The 21,771-nt window shown below is 38.1% G+C and overlaps 1 protein-coding gene across 4 annotated transcripts in view; it reads left to right on the top strand.

Annotated features, from left to right (window-relative positions):
- Positions 1 to 21,771, top strand: part of LOC149533207 (uncharacterized) — an 82,247-nt gene that overhangs the window by 39,979 nt on the left and 20,497 nt on the right. For 2 of the 4 annotated variants that reach the window (XR_016356793.1, XM_089803730.1), the window contains exons 3-7: positions 4,740 to 4,813; positions 5,210 to 5,288; positions 5,387 to 5,754; positions 5,909 to 6,033; positions 6,215 to 6,619. Coding sequence is in view for 2 of the 4 variants with exons in the window: in XM_089803730.1 (XP_089659856.1) it covers positions 4,740 to 4,813; positions 5,210 to 5,288; positions 5,387 to 5,754; positions 5,909 to 6,033; positions 6,215 to 6,619 (1,051 nt within the window). In the remaining 2 variants the exon portion in view is untranslated. The remainder of the gene's footprint in view (positions 1 to 4,739; positions 4,814 to 5,209; positions 5,289 to 5,386; positions 5,755 to 5,908; positions 6,034 to 6,214; positions 6,620 to 21,771) is intronic. The other 2 variants (XR_016356794.1, XM_089803729.1) reach the window with 1 other exon arrangement.

The following is a 21,771-nucleotide window of genomic DNA, read 5'->3' as shown; positions in this document are numbered from 1 at the left end:
ATGTTTTCTACTCCAAAGGGAGATTGTATCAACTATCCTATTGTGGTGATCAAAGGTATCCCTATTGAGAGGGAGTCTCTATGCAATCTCTTCTATTCTTATACATGTTAATGTGTTTTTCTTTGAGAGGCAGAAGTTCGAGGTGAAATCCTTTGATAATGAGTTTTTCTCTATGAGAAAAGTTAGAGGTAAAAGCCCATGTTCCACCCTCTATGATGAGGCATGGTGGAAATGCATTCTTCTCAAGGAGAAATTTGAGGTGAAAGTCCTTGTTCCACCTTCTGCGATGAGGGATGGTGGAAATGCATTCTTCTCAGAGAGAAGTTTGAGCTGAAAGCCTTTGTTCCACCCTCTGTGATGAGGCATGGTGGAAATGCATTCTTCTCTGGAAGAAGTTTGAGGTGAAAGCCCCCGTTCCACCCTTAGCGATGAGGTATGGTGGAAGTCATGTCCATGACTCTATGACATTAGCTTTATGCTACTATTATGAATTTTGTTATGTTTAGGTAAAATGTTTATGAGAATCTATGTGATGATAATTATCATTGACATCTTTGGTTGCAGCTATGTGTGTTTGCCATTTAAAGATCTCTCTTACTAAGAGGGAGTGTTGAAGATTGTAGCTGCGATAAAGATCTCTATCTTTGATTTTGCTATATGTTGAAATTGAGATAATACATATTTATTGTGTTTACAGAAGGAGATAAGATAAGATAATGATATTAATCTCCGACAAAAGACCAACAAAGGGTCCAAGGGACTGGAAGACACAACAGGGAAGAAAATCAACCCAATAGGAGCACCAAATGGTGTTTGAAAAAGAGCAAGCAACAAAGCAAAGAGAGGAAACGAGAATGAACAGACAAGAGAAGGACTAGATATCCTTTCTCGGTACAAAGAAATCCGTCACTGAAGGATAAGACCTGAGAAGACTAGGGGCTTGAGCCCGATACTGAGAGCATTGGGAGTAGAATGTTGTTGCCTGATGAATCTGCGACATGGTCTAACAAATCTGGTGTATCCCAACGCGGGTGTATCCGATGGCCGCTTCATGCCCTTGGAGTGTGACAAGGATGGGAAGAAGGTGGTGATGAGTTGATCCGAGGCTTGACTTTGAGGAAACATGAGCTGTAAAGTATGGTCACAGAGTTGCAAAGTCTCACAGAGATAGAGGGCTAAACACCGGATCGTCTTTGACCAAAAGGTGATCTGTTTGACAATGCAGCCTATGTGAATCAACTCTAAAAGACCCTAGGGAAATATAGAAGGTGTGGCTCCAGCTCCGACTCAAGTAGAAAGGGTGCACAATAGTCCCCTCATGGATCTCAAGAAAATGCTCCAAGTAGAAGGCCATCCGCGAGCGAAGACCCCCTTGTGGGTTAACCCAGGTCGTGGTAGTGTACTGTTTGTAAATGTCAAGTCAGACATGCTCATTCAACTCACCTTGTGAGGGGAGCATATGAGCGGGAGCATCTAGTGAGAAATGGTAAGGAGGGAGACGATCAATATCAATCCCAATCGAGCTAAGTAAGGCAGTGGCCTGGGTATACCAGCCATGAGCTTTGGGTCTCAAATCGGAGTTGGCGATATCAATGGAGGAGCAGTAGGCGAGGTAGGAGTATCTGTGGCGGTCGTCCGTGGAGTTAGCAAAGCCCTTGAGGTGGTGGAGAAACCAAATCAAGTCAAAGATAACACTAAGCCTAAAAGGGTGGGCCCCAAACTAGGCCAAAATAATACTGTGCGGGGTGTACCAGTGACATTTGATGATCCGATGGAGGAGAAGGGTTTGGACCCACTCGACTGATGCCCAGTCTGAGTCTAGAAGCAAAGGTCCCCAAACCACCGAGCCATAAAGAATTGTCGGTTTGACTAAAGAGTCCAAAAGAGATAACTTGGACTCCAAAAGAGATAACTTGGACTCGGTGTCCTGAAAGTGATGCCGGAAGCACTGCCTCTCCAATAGGTTGAGGGAGCCCATCCCTTTGGAGAAGATATTTATGATAATATTTGAGATAATATGAAGAGACATGTGTCATGTGAAGAGTCATGCATTTGGAAATATGAAGAGTGTTGTATTTGGAAGTTGAAGAGACCTTCAGGGGTAATATGAAGAGTCTCTCATATCAATTTTTATGTGATTGCTTAGTATAATACGTGATGCTATCAAGTGGAAAGCATTTTACTTGAACATTCATTATCAATAAAAGAGATACTTTTTCGCTGTGGTTCAGTTTTTCCCTTCTAGCTGAAGGGTTTTCCCAAGATAAATGTCTTGTGTTGTTTGGTCCTATTTTGTTCTTCTTTATTGCTGTTTTCATTAGTTCTGGGCAAAACATCAAACACTTTTAACACCATCAATACCAAATACACACTAAACTTTTTCATTCCATATCTAATGTAGACCATGCCATTCTTAATATGTCTCATGCAAAGACCATATCGCTGCCTAATGTTTTATTTATAGATCAAATCCTTGTATAAACATACATATATCATGCTGATGTGGTATCTGTTCAAATAGCAGTATATACTTGTTGCAGGAATCTTCTTTTCTAGGATACGACATCTATTACTATCATGAGTCCATTAGGAACAACACCCAGCACACTGTCTTTGTTAGTTATTAATTTAATCTTATTTGCATGCCTCTGTCTTGGGTATCGAGTTGCCCAAGTATGTAAATATATGAATAATTCGTCCTTGGGTATTGATGCTATTTTATTTGCCTGCAGTCCTCGTTATTTTTTAATATTCAGTTTTGCCATCAAACAGTTGATTGAATACTTCAATACAATAATAACAAAAAAGGTGTCTTCCTCCCGGTTTGCAATTATTATCCTGTGTTCCTATATTACTCCCTTCCCTTCTCAATGAGTATTTCAATCTCAGTTTAATATCCCTCTGCATGGAGGCAATGCTTCACCAGGAGTCACGGTTCACGGCTTAGCGGGAAGGACTGTTGACGATTCTCATTGACATCGACACCAAACATTAATATTATTATTTAATACTCTTTGTCCTTAATATATTATGAACTTTGATTAGTATTAACTATTATTATTAATTCAATATTATTCATAATCATATTTATTGTTATTAATATTGTTAATGTATTAGTTCAGTCAGGATAAAATGTTATTGAAAATCTAGATATATTTGTGTAATTTATTACTATGATTTTTAATATATAATGTTGTTATTATTAATTTATTATTGTATTATATATATATATACACTAAATTTGAAATTCTAAAATTCATTGTACAATAATAATAACACATTAATAGCAACTGACTAAAGCAAGTCGTATCTACTTTGACCGATTAGTGGTTGATTGTCTTAATCAAATCCAATGATTATGTTCTGTTTGAGGAGTGTGACTGGGAGCCATGTATCTGATGGGACGTGACTGCACAGTGGAGTCACTCCCATTGGGGATGCGACTCCCCATTAAAACTCTTATAAGTACTGCATCTGGTCTGCATCTGATCTTGAATTTGTTGCTTGTGGCTTCATTGGAGGAGGATGTATCTATTTGCAATGCCTTTTAATCGTTTGTCTTATATGAACTTTCATTAATAAATGCTTGCAGTTTCTCCAAATTTCACAAAACTGAACGATTGACAGTTTGTGCTTGTATACCATTCAATGCAGATGTTTTGCCCTCCACATCTGTATTTCCTTTGTTAATTTGTTCTTTTAAGTATTTGAAATTTTGAACATCCTCAATCTTTTGCAAGTCACTTGTTAGTTTGTTCTAACTTTCAAGATTTATAGCTTAGTTGTAGGTGGCACTGGTCATCAATAGCTAAGCATATCAATCTTGATCAATACTTTGGTGGACCTTTGATCAAATACCTTTTCTTCAGTTCATTTATCAGAGAGTTTTCTAGTCGGGAAATGAACTCTTTTAACTGTTTACAAAGTCATCCTTTCCTTGTGTTGTATTGTAGAAATCTACAAAAATGAAAAAGTTTATGTTGTCTCTTCGCAACTAAATACATTTTGAAATGCCTTCCTAAACTTTCCTTAATTATCCAATATCTTATATTGGCTATTCCTCTAGAATTGCCAGGGATCTTTCACTCTATTACCCTTCTAACACAAATTTGATATATCTTGTACTATAATCTTTAAGCTGTTTAAGTTCCATCTAAATCTAGTTAACCTTACAATTCATGGAATTAGCAAATGGTAATGTGGAATTGGATTAGAGAAACATAAATAATAGAGAACTTAAATGAAAATATTTCGAAGTATTGCCTTCAATTCAACAATCATGTTTTACAGCATGCAGATTTGAACTTGATGATAAAACTTTTTTGTAACACAGTTTGACTGTCAAAACAAAATTTCACTACACTTTACCAGTGAGACATGTACCAGCTAGCTTTAGGACCTCCACTCAAACTTGCTTGCTGCTCTATTACCGAGCTACCCTCCCTTAACAGGTCAGGAGTTTCTTGTAATGTAAATTGAATCTCTTACTCCACTTATAAAGCTAAAACTTGAGTGCGCTTGAACCTTGCTTAATTTTTGTAAAAGTACCAAGCATTTCTTTGAAACCCAACTGAAGCAGTGCAACCATCAATGTCTTATATAAGAAACTTTAACACACTAACACTCATGAAATGGATACAATATAAGTTATAACAAGGGAAAGGCCTAAATGTAGCTCAATAAAATTAGTAGCACGATGATAAAATGCTTCTTAACACTTTTGTTGCATCTCATTGCAGTTTAATTGGTTCAACTGTGAATCACATTACACAGAAATATTACGACGGAATTCAGTCACCTAGTGAAAACAGAAGTAAGCCTCGCCTTCATTTATTTAAAACTTTTGCATTTGAAAGTACTCAATTTCCAGTTATGTTGTCACAGAGATTTGAACAGTCTAGTTTAAGTCATTTTAGTTCCAACTGGTTGGTAAGATGAATTTCATTGATTGGAAAAAATTTAATTGAGGTTGTGTTGCTTGAAAAAATATAGTGCCATTCCATGCATTTTGCAGGCACTGAATAGCTGATTCAATTTGCTTCTTTCATTTCATTTGTATCATTTTTGTAGAGCTTAAGAATAAGAAGGAATGCTTGTTACTCTAGGGTAATCACAGGCTTACTACTTCAGCTATGAATTGTATTTATTTGCTTTGCTAGCAATTTATGTTAGTGTCATTCTCTACATTGATTGATTGTTATTGTGGAAGTGTTATTGCAAGATACCATGAAACAAAAATCATCTGAATTGCAGCCAAATGAAGAATGTATAGTCAAGAGAAGTGATAGGTAAAATTTAATGCCAGTGTTTGATATACTGTGTATTGGTCCTTTTCATGTGCTTCTGGCTATATTTGACCTTTAGTTTCCAATGAAATGACTTACAGTGCATTCAATGCTAAGTTTTTTTCGATGGATGAAAACTTCTTATCCCTGGAAAATGAAATTCTTGAGGACCATGAACTTAGCTATGTGAGCCATGTTGTTGAGAAAACAATCTGTGATATGACATTAGAATCAGAGATAGAGTGTGAGCTGCCAGACAGGAATCAAGGCATGCTGTCACAGGAATCAGTGCTGCTTGACATAGGATCTCGAGAATTATGCTTAGAAAAGGATTCTCAGCTTGATAACACTAAACTAAGTTTTCAAGTTACATCTTCTGCGAATAACCATAATGTTCAGCTCAATTATGCTGATGTGCATACGGTGTTATCTGGAAGCCATTCCATTACAAGGGAGACTACAATAAAAGGTATGTTTAGGCTTAATTTTTTTATCTTTCTAAATTTCTCATTGTATATTTGGTATCAATGCTCAATTCAGTTGCCTTAATGTGCCTGTGAAATGCTCTTTTGATGTACATTGGAATATATTATATAACATATATATCTTGTTATGTGTTGAAGATGCAGACACCTCATATGAGTTTGAAGGTAAAGACATCCCAATTATGCCTAAGGAGGTTGGACATTTCCCCGAGAAACTGAATAGAACTTCAACCTGTTCTCTAGACCAGAAAAAAGAAATTAATGTGAGTGCAAGAAACATTACACGATCTGGACTTTAATTAATTTGTGTGGAAGACTTAGGCATAAGAGATTACTCTCCAAGTCTGCCTGCATTTATCACAGTCCTATCAGCTTGCATTGTACAACTCTTCACTTTGTACACCCTCTTGTGCAGATGGACTAAAAGATCCATATAAACTGCAGGTGCCCCAGAAGGATTTTGCAAGAGAAACAGCAGGAATTCATACACGAGAACATGAAAAAGAATTTCTGGCAAATATGGATAGAAAAATAGAGCAGTCACAAGAGAAAAAGACAAGAAGTCACATATGGTCATCATCTCCAATTTCGCAATCCCATATCTCTCCAGTTCTTAAGGTATTAAGAAAGAGAAGAAGTGAATCTCATATCATTGCATATGATACTTATAATCCATGCAATGCTTTGATTCAACAAGGGCCGCTGCAAGCTTGCAGCCCATTGGCATCCAAGTCTCAGGAAACAATTGATTTATGGATAGACCTTAAAGAAGTGGAAAATATCAGTGAAAGAGGATTCGGCATTGGTAATACTTCTAGGTCAGTCAAACACCTGGAGATAAAATCCAAGGTATTCTTTGCACCAACCATCTTGACATTTCATAATCTTTTTTCTTACCAGAATGACTTAGATCAGGTAGGTTGCTCAAGTACATTTTTCATTATATATTCTATACATCACTGCATTATATTTCCCTCTTCCAAAACCAAGATTGATTATGGGTGGGGCAGTTCTCATCCAATATCAATGGATTCATTGAAACATTGAAATCTGTGTGCATTATCAGAATACGAGAATCTTTGGTTCTTCATGGTTTGGGTCTTTGAATTTATTATATTACAAGAAACTTATGCATTGCCAAATATTGTATCCTATTTAAACAGTTCTCTGAAGAGAAGCATACACTGCTATGATTTAATGGCACTTTAATGTAAGATATCATGTTGCTTGAAACATAGCTATGGTGCATCCTGTGTCATAAGTTAAGTTTGTAGTTTTGTTCAATGGTGACAAAATTCAGATAAAATTTGGCAAGAGAATTTTTTTGGAAAACAAATCATAATTTGCCTTTGCAAACGAAAAAAAAATGGATATGTGTTTTTTAGAAATTGCCTTGTATAAATCTAATACAATCACTGAGACACATGGTTAAATTTTGAAGCTTCTGTTAATTCGAATAGGATACTTGGCAATGCATTGTTGAACATTGCATGTAGAGTCGATAATATGTAAACATCCATCTGACTTCCATGCAAACATAGACAAATGGAATTTTTGAGTGAGATTAAGGAGAAAAGATTATAAAGCATTTTCAAAAACCATCAGGAGTTAATCTTGCACACAATTAAAGGGGTTCTAGGAGACTCTTTTATGAAAACAGACCACAAGCATGTTAAAGTTGTAGCTTTGGTGGTTTTGAAGCATGTGTTAAATCAGTGAATATAGATTTATGCATATGCCTTGTGTGTCTGTGTGTGTCTATATATATACATATATAGATTTATAAAAATGAATATCATATTGGTTGCCTCATATTGATCTGGCTCCTCTCATATTATTATTGTGGTAATATATGTCACCAACATCATATTATAACTGGTTGATTCTCATATGTTATGACCGAGTATATTACTGTCATATTGTGATTATCAAAATGTTATGTCTGTCAGCATAATTAGTATCGGTCTCCTAAACTAATGTTGACTAGTCCATGTAGGAACATAACCCCACGTGGCAATAGCCACGTAGAGTCATGTCTCTATGTAACATGACTCCTTCTTCCTTATATAAATGGTTGTTGCTGACGATAAAGAACTTAATTTAGAAAATTGGTAATGATCAGTACTTGTCTGCAGTGGCATGCACTAACTCATCTGCCTTTTGATTGGAATATACATCTAGCTATTAATCAACAGTCTCTTCTATAGATCCTTGGAATAGAAATAAACCGTCTCTGTCAGTAACTGATTTGAATATACAGCTATATATTAGACTTTAAATTCATTTACATTGATACTCTATCAGAGATCTCTAATTCCTTTACAAAGCATAGGGTAAATATGCACATCTTGCCCATGGCCCTAGCTGCATTTGTGGACATTGTGAACCATTGTAGATGGCAAAGAAGCTTTGCAGAAGTCTCATTTAGAAGCATTTTCTGGGGAAATTGGAGGAAATGTTGGAAATGTTAAATATTGAACCAGAAAATTACACAATAACAGATAAAAGATTACATAAGACATCAGACACAAAATTATCCTGTTAAAACCCTCCACTTGAGGGTGAAAAGCTTATCCGCACAAAAGATGGATCCTTTATTGCATATTCAAAACAAATACAATGATCTCAAGCTTATGATCGTTAACTCTTAACAGTCAATCTATAAGCTTTATTTGCAGTTCAATCATTTTTTCTATGCATAAAGAGAACATACAATGCTGCAAGTATTGAACAAAGAGATGTTTTACACTAATAAGATGATCATATACCGATCTTTCAGAAATTCAGAGTCATTTGCAGTGCTCATTGTAGTTGTAAATTATCACTACCCACAGTCAATAAAACATAACATAGCCACCCACTTCTGTTGTCCTGCCTGAAACAGAATGCAACACAATACCCTGATTGTATACATGGTGAATATCAATGATGCTCAATCGAGTCAATCTCATTCAAATATTCTAAGCAGTGAAAAACCAAGGGTCGCAACAGCTACTCAATAATGAACCATTTACAGAAAGAATACAGCAATGGTTCCAGCTCACCTGAACGACTTGACAATTTTAGAGTATACAGTTGGACAATCTCTTGCTGGGTGGTGACAGTTGCACATAATATTATTATTGAGGCACAAGCAAACATTGTGGCACATAAGGTGGCTGTTACAAAAATATGTCTTCATCCAGAAGAATTGCTGCACTGAACCTCATCTTTTTGTTATACAAAAATATATCATGGAAGATCAAAGACAAATGCTAAGAAGAGACTTTTCAGCTCAACAGAGACGGTGACACTTATATAGATTCAGTGACTCAACAACTACAAATACATGCAGCACACAGCGATCAATAGATACTCAAAATGACTCAATGAATTCCAATGGCTGCAAAATAATAAAATATCATCGATCCAGATTGCCAATAAGGATAAAGAGGAAGACTCATGAATGTAGACCGCAGTTACAAAGAGTGTAAATTGCTCCGAAAAACTCTTCATCATCTTCAACATTTAAAAAAAAGATGCATAGAGTGTGCCTTTACACCAAGAAAGGGAATGTAAATGTTGATCCCTTCTCAATAATAGAGACGCTACATTTGATGTAGCTCTTTGGAAACAAACAACATATACAGAGTCTGTAGGATCTGAAGCAGTTCCCGATACAATAGAGATATCAGAAATGTATAGAACATCAACATAGGTAAGAATGATCTCCCTTGCAGCTACGAAAATATTAACAAGAAGTGATTGTGGAGGGTGGAGTAATTTGGATGGCATAGGAATTCTACATTATGTGGATTTGAGGTTAGACAATGGAGAGTTATTCTCTCATCTTCAACAACATGCGTTCTGAAGAGCACACAATTATATTGAGAGGGGTGGGGTGGCGGTGAATCAGTACAACAACTATTTTTACCAATTTAAATTTTGTACATCACTATAGCTTCAATTACTAAATGCACATAAGAACACAATAACACAATATTTTATGTGGAAACCCAAATGGGAGAAAACCATGACAAATCGATGCTTTAGATAATTCTTCTTTTACAATATTTGTTGGCACTAACTTTCTAGAGCAATAATCCCCTAAGTTTATGAGCACCAACTCATTGGAAGCACGAACTCTCACAATTTGTAGGCACCAACAAAGTGGAGGCACCAACCCCCACTTTGTAGAGGCACCAACAGCTCATTCAGATTTCCATCTCAGTAATGTTGCTTACTCCTATTATACTCCTCTCTTATTAATGAGAATATTTATGAGCTCACACTCCTATTATACCAGTCCAAAAAGCAAGGTGTGCATTAACTCTCATAATGTTGACAAACCATTCTGTGCCAGACATATTACACTTCTATTTCTATGTGCCACCACCTATAGCTTTAGGACGTGTAGTTCTCATAGCAAATTGTTTTAGAGGAGACTTTGGATCATAAGGACCCCCAGAAAACTCTGCCAAAATCTGTGAAGGGCACTCAATAGAAGGCACCCGTGGTGCAACATAAGGAGGCTCTTCCTCAGATTGGGCATCTACACCAGCTCCATGATTACTTCCCTTAGGCTTAGACTCATATTCAGATCTGTTTCCCTCATTGATTTCCATGTCTTCTACACTTTGACTGGAGCTTGATGCCATTTAGAAAATTGCATTTCACAAAATAAAAATGATTATGAATCATGATACATTTCAGCCTAAATAATTAATAATAATTTTAGAAAACATTAACACAAACTAGTTTCAGCCTACTTAAAACTATAACAATTTAAGAAAAAGTAAGCTAAATACGTTTCAGCCTATTTTAATAAAAAAAAAATTAATATAAAAATCATAGAACACTATTAATAATAAAAATAAAAAACAATAACAGTAATATAGAAGTTTAGAACTATTTAGTATCAACAAGATTCAAGAATGAAACATTCAAAAATTATTTTTTTAAATGCAAAGCTGAAAGTATATACTAAATATAAATTGATTTCTAAAACAAAAAAATACTATAAAAAAAAAAAACCTACCTTGAACTTGATGAAGCACTTGCAAAATCAAATCTTCTTGCTGCTCTTGCTCCTTTTGATCTTGTAATCCCTTGCAAAATCACTCACTAAGGTCTGACAAACTCGTCCAACCTCTTTTTCTCACTCTGGTCGTTGCTGCTCCAAAACAATGAAATGGAAATGTGAAATGAAAATGAGGTGTATTGGCCTTATTAAGACTTGAAAGAGACCTCATGGGATCCACATCCAATTAGGGTTCCCATGCTAAAAAAAACAAACAAAAACCCACACAAAGAACTTTATTTGCTTTTGACTTTTTGACCCAGTCGCTGGCCGCACCCCGTGCGCACTCTCACACTTGGGAAGCATCCGCGTTCCCTCCAGGTGTGCCGACCGGTGCGATTGCAGTGTGACCACAATTAGGTGGCGGTTGCAGAGTGCAGATGTGCGACATACCCGCACTCAGGACGTATGTGCACCCGGTGCGAGCAAGATTTACCTCGGGTGTGCACACCTGGGTAACACTGAAAATAAGGCACAAGCCCATTATTAGGAGAGGAGTATAATATGAGAGACATAATATTTATTAGAGATACATATACTTTGTTTAACAATTGAATTAGTTGTCTCTCATACTCATATATTCAAGGATTTCTATAGTTTTAGTGAGCACATTGTACTTGTATATGACCAATGTTAGTATGCTAATAGAAACCAAATTTAAATAAAGCTTCTACAAACTAAACAAAATTCATAAACTTCAAGATAGACTAAGATGAGCTCTCAATTGAAAATATGAGCCATTAATGGGCTCTCTCAATGAGAAGCTCTCTTGTTGAGTGGCTTTATCTAAATGGATAGGATGTATGCTCAATATGCTTCCAAAGGCTTCAATGGATGATTGTGGATTTTTGGTGTGGATAGATGGCTTTAGTATGGATTTGGCTCTCAAAATAGCATTATAACTTTACTTCATGGATTGTGTTATTTTGCAAAGGGAAAGGATCCAATTTATAGGCAAGAGGCTTGAGGGATTGAGGTCTAAGATGCAAGGATGGGAAAAAGCTCATGGAGGGCTTAGATTGCATGAGAGGAGAGCACATGGATTGTGCTTCCTTATAGCCAATCAAAGAGTGACACATGTCACATGGTGAGAGGATGAAAGGGGAAGGATGAGTCAACAAAAGAGGCTCAAGGGATAAAATCTTCATAAAGACCCTCATAATGACTTGTAAGAGTAATAAAAGGGCTTGGAAGAGTCATTTATGGCCTAGTGGGCTTCATAAAGTTTTATGGTTGAGATATTTTGAGGGTGATGAGAGCAATTTCGACTTGGACTTGATTAGGAAGGTTTTAAGCTTGTTTAGGCTTGTGCAAATGATTAGAGGATGGATTAGGATGGTTTAGGATTAGCTTAGGGATAGGCAAGTGGATGGCATTTAATGAGGGTGGGTGAAGGAGGAGATATTTGTTAACTTTGGCTTGGGTTAGTAAGTCTTAACCCATTTTTAGGGAATGTGACAAGGTTAGGAGGGGATTAGGATTAGGTTTAAAGACATCTTCTAGAAGAGTCTAGACTTTGGATGAGGATAAAGACTTTCTAGAATAGTCTAGAATTTTCTAGGATGAGGATGAAGACTTTCTAGAAGAGTCTAGAACTTCTTAGGATGAGGATAAATTAGATTTTTAGGAAATAAATAAAGTTTTATTTATTTCAAGGGTTTGGGTTGAGGAGATATTTATTAAAACTTTTTTAATAAACATGAGGATTAATATTTAATCTTAATTAAATATTTTGAGTTGGGATTAGGGGTAGGAAATGATGGGATTAGCCTTTAATCGAAATTAAAGAAGGATTAGAAGATTTTGGAAGAGGTTATTGGTCATAAGGAAATTGGCCAAGTTTTGGGCAAAAAATAATTTATTTATTTATTTTAGGATTTTTGGTCAATTTATTAATTAAATAATTAATAAATAAGGAAATAATGTTTAAATAAGATTTAAACATTTTTGGGAGGGATTCTTTAATTAAGATAAAGGGATTTAATGGCATAAAAATTAATTAATTAATTAATTAAATAATTAATTAATAAATGATGATGTCATCAGGGATTTTTCAGAAAATAAAAAAAACTTTATTTTCTAAAGGTTTTTAGGTGTCTACAGTACTAAGAAGTAAATTTTACATATTTTCAAGTGTAAAATCTAATTCATAATATGAACTAGATCTACTTTAAATTTAAGTTGGGAATTAGGAGTGGTCTAAGAGAATATCTAAAGTGGGGACATTACTAGTGGTATTAGAGCATGATCTTGCCATCCTGCGGGGTAGAAGAAGATATATTAAAATTGTTCTCCATGAAAGGTTAATATAGAGGATAAAAGCTATCGACCAATGAACAACCTATCACAACCCTATTATTGAGCATTGCACCTATAAAAGAAAAATGAGTCAATGCAATCAATAACATTGTAGTCATTACAATATATAGAGATAAGTTATTTTTTGAATTATGTGCATATAATTTTTTTAAAAGTTAAATATTATGCATACTATAATTAAGTTAAATAGTTGTCTCTCATACTCATATATTCAAGGACTCATATATTTTTAGTGATCATGTTGTACTAGGAAATAAATTTTAGATATTTTCAAGTGTAAAATCTAATTCATAATATCAATTAGATCTACTTTAAATTTTAAGTTGGGAGTCAGGAGAGGTCTAAGAGAAAATATAAAGCGGGGACATTACAATGAACAACATACAGTTTCCTACAAACTGTTCGCAACTAGTCCTCAACAAAACTTTTGTAACTCACTTAAAACTTCATAGTTCTTTCCGTAAACATAGGTATAGCATCTATAAAGGAAAATACATTTTGGCAATCAATTTTTGCATCTTGAAGCAAAAACACCCATGTTATTGGGCCTTCTAAATCCGATTTGCATAAAAAACGTTTGAAGGAGAAGAGTTGCAATAACATCTTGCTCATTCATGCTCATGCGTTTGCTCTAGGAGACCACTATTTGCATCAAAACTTTGTTTTTTTTCAAAGGCTCTTGGTTGTTGCATGTAATTGCACTTGGAGAACCCGATTTTGAAGAAGATTTGTTAATCTAAGCTTCTCTTTCCTCCATTTTTGGCTCATTAAGCTCCAAGTAAGTATAAGGATTCAACTTTGTTTGTATTTCTTACTTGTTTTGTTACAATATTGCATTCTTTGGCTCATTTTTGTCCATTTTGTTCAAATGCAGCCCTTGGCTTTTGCATTTTGTCTTTAAATAAGTCTACAATTTACTTATTGCAAATGCAAAAATCATCTAAATTCCAAAAACAAAATTGCATGTAATTGTCGTGTTTGAGTCAAAAGCAAGACGTAAGTTTTTGTTTTGTTCTTAGTTTTTCTTTCTTGTTTGTTACTTGTTTTGATTTTTTTTTTGGGAAGAAGGTTAATGATTTCCATCTAAGAATGCAAGTGCATATACATGTTTTCATCTTCCATGCCAATCGACACTTCATCTATTTTCCAAATTCCATCCTTCAACACATGCAGTTACATCCTCCGAACCCAATTACATATTTATGTCAAGTAAAGATGATGCGCTATTACCACATGTAATTAGCTTTAGAGAACCCAATTTTGGTAAAAGGTCACGCTTTTAAATACCAAATTTGTCATTTTACACATATACATATGAATTTAACTTGCATTGTTGGCCATACAAATAAAAGCCCCATCTTTTCCCACATGCAATCCATCATTCTAAGTCTGATTTTGGCCTTTTTTGTTCAAATACGTGCTGTTCCGTTCATTTCCAGCCATCACATGTATTCCATAAGTATCTAATCAATACTTTGAATACCTATTCTTCATAGATGTGCCATTGCGAACCCAAGTCTAACTCCTTCATGGTTCCAATCCCTTCAGACGATGTATTTACTTTTTGGAATTTCCATGTTGCAGTGCAAGATATGTCTGTGCCACCAAAAGTCAAAGGAAATATGAAAATATCAATATGATAAGGAGCTGACTCACACAATTGTGTCACTTGCTTCATCTCCTCTTGATCAAATCTTAGATACAGAGATTGGGCATGTTGAGATGGCCAATTTCTTGTAGAGGCTCAAAACTCTTGTCAACAAGAGTATGTAATGTATCAATAGGAGTAATCTTTATCTGGTATCCACTTTCCCTGTGGCTGCCTTGGAACTTGAGTTCGTCTTGGGATGTGCATGTCGTTTTACCCTAAATCAAAAACAGTTAAGGATGTAGATGGAGTTACTTTTCAGCTTGGATCTAAATGTTATTGAGCAAATCTTCAAATTCCTTGCAACTTCAAAATGCTTGGCTTTGTCCAAAGAAATATTTATTTGTGGAATCAAAGAAAACTAGATTATCAAAGGCATACAAATGATAACTGGTTAGAGAATAAGAGACTCAATTTCTCTAGACGACCGAAAACAATATAGAGATTTGACTTCTCCCCACAAGTTAATGATTTGATAACTCTCCTTAGCAGAATTTGTGGTCTGAAAGAATCCAATAACTTTGAGCCCTAGATGTATAAGTTTATCTTTCAGATTTTTGAAAACAAAGAACCTATCTATTGGGGAGAGCTCATAAGCACAACATTGTGCAAACAGTTGATTCATGTGCTTTGCATCTACATCCAACCTCTTTATTTCCCCATCTTTGTATATTTTAGTCTTGTGCGAGAGGAGACACAAGTTGTAATGCTCAAGTACCAAGTTCTCCGCTCTTTTTGATCGCAACCTATTGCGCTTCACTGAATGGATGAAAGAATATGTGCTCCAATTTCTCTCTAAAGTGGATGAACTAGCAATCTACGAAGACATGGCATGTAAATGTTTACCGTACTGGTAAAGAAATCAACACATACAGACAATGAACACGAACAACAGAATTATATTCACATACGCCAGACATACATTATGCTTCATAAGATTCGCAATAGTAGATGAATAATAATTTACAATGATCCCAGACGGGATATAAATACTATCCGCTGAACCTTCTCGGAGGAGTCTGTCGGCCACAACATTATGTCCGCTACAAACTATTTTACCCGTCGGCTACAAAATACAAAACACCGACGATAATCATTCTGTCGGCTACAGAAACACCGCCGAAACCATCCAGTCGGTTGACACCATCCCCCCCAAAAAGAAAAGTCGTCTTCGGACGACAATTACAAAATATCTGAGACAAATTAACAAACAAAATATATCATCAGAGTGACTACAACAAGAAAAATTTGCTTCTGTCACATCACTTCACTTCGTCCCGTGCCTATAGCCTCTGCTAACACAATACTGTCTCCTCAAGCTGACCTTGATAGCCACCTGTGCTGCTTTCTCTGCTTCCAACACTGGGTCCACTGAGCTAAGTGTCGTTGGACTGCCTCCAATTGGATGATTACACCTCTCGAGCTCTCTACGCATCCACCAAGATAGCCTCTCGGCCAACACCTACTCCCAGTGCCTCGGTACACAAACAGTTCATGCCTGCAGCAACTTCAACTCTTCTCAACTGGTCAGACTCCCACGACTAATATCCGCCACGACTGTGAGGGGTAGCGCCCCAGGTGCGCTTTCTGTCGCAGTACAGGGTGGGGTCGAGGGGCAGCGCCCCTCGTTGCCAAGACCAAATTAGCATTTCGCAACCCACACAGAAATGCATGGAACACACCATTCCTATCATTTTTTGCCGATTCTGCACTTTTTCTGGCAACCACGGATGCGTCCCCTTTCCTTTGGCATCATCTGTAACTCATTCTGAACAATTTGAATCTGTCGTTTTTTTTTTTTGGCTAATAAAAAAAAATGCTCACACCCATCTTCTACACAAACTCAAACAAATGAGAAATAGAACTCCAACAAACTTCAGGTGAAACGTCTCCTCCAACAATGAAAACCAATACACAGACAAGCCTTTCTCCACTGAAAATATCAAACCGAATTGCTCATCAAAATCCATCCTCAAATGCTCTCGGGTTGCCACTTCAATCTTGATCAATGTGGGAGTTCTTGGGACTGGCCTCGAAGCTTGGAGCGAGCTGTCTGTACGCCCGTAGAAAAGAGTTATAAGCCCGCGGAAGAGAGTTTGCAACGGATGGAGGACAAACCCGCGGAGAAAAAAGGGTCTCCGCGAAAAGAAGTCCACGGGGACATCCAGCAGAAAGAAGTCTGTGGGGACAATGCCTGCGGGACATCCTGCCGGAGCACAGTCCGCGGGGACAGTGCCCGCGGAATAGGTGTTCGCGGGACATCCTGCCCGCGAAGCACAGTCCGCGGGGACAATGCCTGCGGGACAGGTGTCCGCAGAACATCCTACCCACGGAGCACAGTCCGCAGGGAGAGCCCGCAGACAACCCTCTACTTGCTTCTTTTTTTTTTTTTTTTTTTTAATAAAATTTTTTTTCTTCTTTCTTTTTTTTCTTTTTTCTTTTTTTTTTTTTGAAAAAAAAATGAACAGTACCTCAACTTTGCCTCTGACCGTCGCCATTCAGCAACGACGAGGGAGTCCCCTTCTGCGACAACGACAGAGTCTTCTTGGCACCATATATTTTGAATTTGGATCCGTTGACTGCCGGAGGTACCTTCTGCCCGTCCAAAGTTGATAATCTGATAGCTCCATTGTCGCTAACCTTCCGAATTTGATATGGTCCAACCCATCTGGCCTTAAACTTTTCATCGTATGCCTTACGTCTATTCTGTGCCACCTCCATCGCCCACTGTGCTTGTGGTCGTCGCGCAATTAGATTATTTCCTTGTTGTCGGTGCCCTTCCACTAATTCTATGCTGCGGTGTAACCTTTTCTTTCCGTGCGGTCCATTCACCATGTACCGGATAGTGGGATCTTTCGTTTTTCTGTGTTAAAACTGTATGTTCTTCCCCTCAGCTTCAGCCATGGCAGCTTTTCCTTCTTCCACTTCCCTGCATTCCTCCGGACATTCATTTTCCTGTGTTTTGTCACGTTCGTCGACCATTAACATATTGCAACTCGGAAACAGTTCGTAGTCTTCTATCTGCCAGTGGAATAGGCCATTCACTGAGTTTAGGTCGTCGTCATTCGATCCTCCGTCAAGTCTCAATACTCCTTCGTCTGGTTCCATTCTCCTCTTTCCTTTGTCGTCACTTTCGCTGTCACTTTCTGAATCTGATGATGCTGCCTCCTCACCGACCATTTGTGTATGCAGGTCAATTGTGAATCTTTTGCCTCCGCGCTCTATTGATAGGGTATTTCGTTTCCAATCATGTTTTACTTTTTCTTGGACCAACCAATCCCGTCCCAGAATAGCATCATATCCTTTTCTTTTTAATGGAATGACCACAAAATCCAATAAAAATGGTTGCATACCAATTGTTACCGGTTGCGCTTTCAAGATTCCCAACGGTTTGATTCCATGTTGGTCTGCTGTGAGCAACTGAAATGCAGGTGGCCACAATGTCGGCTTTCCCAACTTCTTCCAAGTATCCTCCGGCAACACATTCACATCGGACCCTCTGTCGACAATTGTGTCTGTCAAAACATTTTCCAAAATCCCCCATCTCGATGACCGTCGGGTGCCGTCCGGATGTGAGTGCCAGCAGCATTGGGTCTGTTGTCATCACTTCCCTACTATCCCTTGTGTCCTTCGGTGCTTTCGAAAACGGTGTATGATTCAGAATGGCTGTCCGTAACTGGGGCATTGTGAGAAGGAGGTCACTTATCTTGACCGGTATCTCCGTTTGTAAGATCTGTCGTACAATGTTTTGTTCTGCAAAGTTCCTTGCCAAGGTGCCCGTGATGTCCTTCAACTGAGATGTCCCCGCCGATGATGCCTTTTCAATTTCCGCCCGTGCTTCCCCCAATTTCCTCTTTTCCTCCGCTTGCCTCCGTGTAATTGCCAGAACCTCCTCTACATTCGTGCTGACAGTAATCAAGTTTACTTCAGACTTTGGACACTTGGAATCTTCGTGATCGTTGGGTCCGCACCATCTGCATAATAATTTCAGTGTGTTTGCCGTTGTACAATCCCGCGCAAAATGACCCCACAAATTACATGCTCGGCATTGAACGATCGACTGTCCATTTGCATCATACTGAGTTCGACTTCAGCTCCCATTATTATTGTTATTATTTGTATTGTTGTTATTTTGCCCTCCGCTATTATTCTTGTATCCTTCGGATGTAGCACCAGCGGTATTCGTGTTTTCGCTATTACTCGACAAGGAAGCTTCTTGTGTGAGAAACACCTGCGGAGATCCTCTTGTCTTCATGTTAAAGGGGCACTCCTTTGTCGAATGGCCCATGATCTGACAAATGTCACAGAATTGGTTCTTTGGACATGATCCTTTAGTATGCCCGTCTGTCTTACACTCCGTGCACCACAACTCACTGCCTTTTGGCTCCTTCTGCATGTTTTTAAACTCCTTCATCATGCGAACCATATCCTTCTGTAGGGCACGACCCTTCTTGTTGCTGCCTTCGTCGTCGCTACTATCATCTCCGTTAGGCTCGTCGTCATCTGAATCAGAGGAGCTAGTTTTCTTCTTCTTTGTCTTCTGCTCGCTTTCAAGGTCCAGTGCTCTATTATATGCGTCCACATATGATGACGGTGGCACAATTTTCATTTTCCTCTGCAACTTCGAGCTTAGGTCGTCCACTAACCATCTTTTCTGCAATCCGTCCGTCGGCTTGCTTTCCATTTTGTTTATTAAGTTTTTTAATCTCTTGGCGTAGACGCAAACAGTTTCGTGCTTCCCCTGTTTGGTATTGAAAATCTTTGCTACGATTTCATTATCATCCTGCAAGAGTTTAAATTCCGCCAGGAACTCCTTTTTAATGTTATCCCAGGTATCCAGCTTTTGTGGATCCGTATCCGAAAACCAATCAATTGCCACACCCCGTAGGGTTGCCGAAAATTACCTGACCCATTCGTTGGCATCTGTGATTCCATTTGCCCACCAGATCGTCTCACATGTCTTACAATGTCGAATGGGGTCGGCTGTACCATCGCCTTGAAATTTCGGTAGTTTTTCTTTGGGTCCCGCCATAACACTGGAGATCTGCACTCCTACACCAGAGGTCTGCACTCCTACACCGGCAGTTGACACTCCCACACTGGCGGTCGACACTCCCACACTGACAGTCTGAACTCCCACACCGGCGGTCGACACTCCCACACCGGCGGTCGGCACTCCCACACCGGCAGTTTGAACTCCCACATCGGCGGTTTGCACTCCCACATCGACAGTCTGAACTCCCACACCGGCGGTCTGCACTCCCACACCGACAGTCTAAACTCCCGCACCGACAGTCTGAACTCCCACACTGGCGGTTTGCACTCCCGCACCGGAGGTGTCGACAGCTGCGAACCTTGGTGAAGAAGAAGGATCCTTTGAAATTGTTTCCCACGGAAGTTTATCCCGAACGAAGAGGTCACTCCACGCTCGTGCTCCCTCGGCACCACGAGCTGTGCGAGTTGATGCTCTTCTGTCTGAGTTTTCCTCCCTCGGCGAACACAAATTCAAGAACTCCTCCCGTGCTTCTTCCACCAATTCCACCCGTTGCCGAGTCTCCTCCAACAATTCTGCCGCGCTCCAGATTCCGTCGGCAATCTTCTGAAATCTCCGTCGGCGTTCGGCTTGCTGTGCCAGAATTAAATTCTCCTGCGCAGTACGAATTCCATCTTTTCCCTTCGCCTTATTTCGATCCTTGTTAAGCTGATTTGGCATTAATCTTCATTCTTCCCACCTTCCAGATTCATTAGGCAACAATGCCAAATGTTTGTCGTACAGGTAAATAAATCAACACATACAGACAATGAATACGAACAACAGAATTATATTCACATATGCCAGACATACATTATGCTTCATAAGATTCGCAATAGTAGATGAATAATAATTTACAATGATCCCAGACGGGATATAAATACTATCCGCCGAACCTTCCCGGAGGAGTCTGTCGGCCACAACATTATGTCCGCTATAAACTATTTTACCCGTCGACTACAAAATACAAAACACCGACGAAAATCATTCCGTCGGCTACAGAAACACCGCTGGAACCATCCAGTTGGCTGACAGTAAACAATTAAAATAAAATTTAAATGATGCATCTTGAATCTTAGAATTTTTAGCAATTTATGAAGACAAGGAAATTGATAACAATTTAAAAAAAATTAAACTTGTGATATCACTTTGATTGTAAGGGGTTGCAATGTTTGGAATCTATGGCCATGGAAGTACCACCAACTATGAGCATCCTTCCTAAACCGATGATGAAGAGCATCATTGCTTCAATTTTTGGCATCCACAAACAGTATGAACTCATCCGTAATCAAATCTCACATTTCATCATCAGGAAAGAGTCTTTAAAATGCTGCCTTGTATCCATCATACACTTCTATATCTCTATAGGGTGGTAGCTTTCCTGGTAGATCAATATATTGGGTGCTATAGTATTCGGGCATCAATGCACAGGCAAGCAAATGTAGAGGAGTGGTCATTTTGTTCCATTTTTCTACAACAATTGCTTGCAATTGTTTGAAGGTCTCTTCGGGATCTTGTTCCTTTTCATTTACAATTTTCTTGATCTTCTCAAGCTTTGAGTCTATGCCATCATAGATCTCTCCAAGGCAAGGCCTATCCATATCTACGTACCTAAGCATGATGATAATGGGCTTGGGGAGCTTAATGAGATATTCCACATGTTCCCACCATTTTTCATCCAATATTCTCTTCCTTATTTTGGTTGCCCTCTCAGTGTTACTTTGCCTCCATATAACCCAATTGTTGCTGACTACCATTTTGGTAAGTGATTCACTTGCATAAGGCATCTCAAGATGATTACATTTGATGCAAAACATGTCTCAGCAACTTATAACATAAAAAAGAGAAAAAACAATACAATTATTAGATACATATGTGATAAAAGAATACACATTATATAATCAAAAAATCAGAAATTGTAAGATACTATTTTTTTGAAAATT

Source organism: Cupressus sempervirens, chromosome 10 (genome assembly GCF_028749045.1).
Source record: "Cupressus sempervirens isolate cs-2001-9-10 chromosome 10, ASM2874904v1, whole genome shotgun sequence".
Lineage (NCBI taxonomy): Eukaryota > Viridiplantae > Streptophyta > Pinopsida > Cupressales > Cupressaceae > Cupressus > Cupressus sempervirens.
The sequence above is the reverse complement of the archived record's forward strand: the minus strand, read 5'-3'. Positions and strand labels throughout refer to the sequence as shown.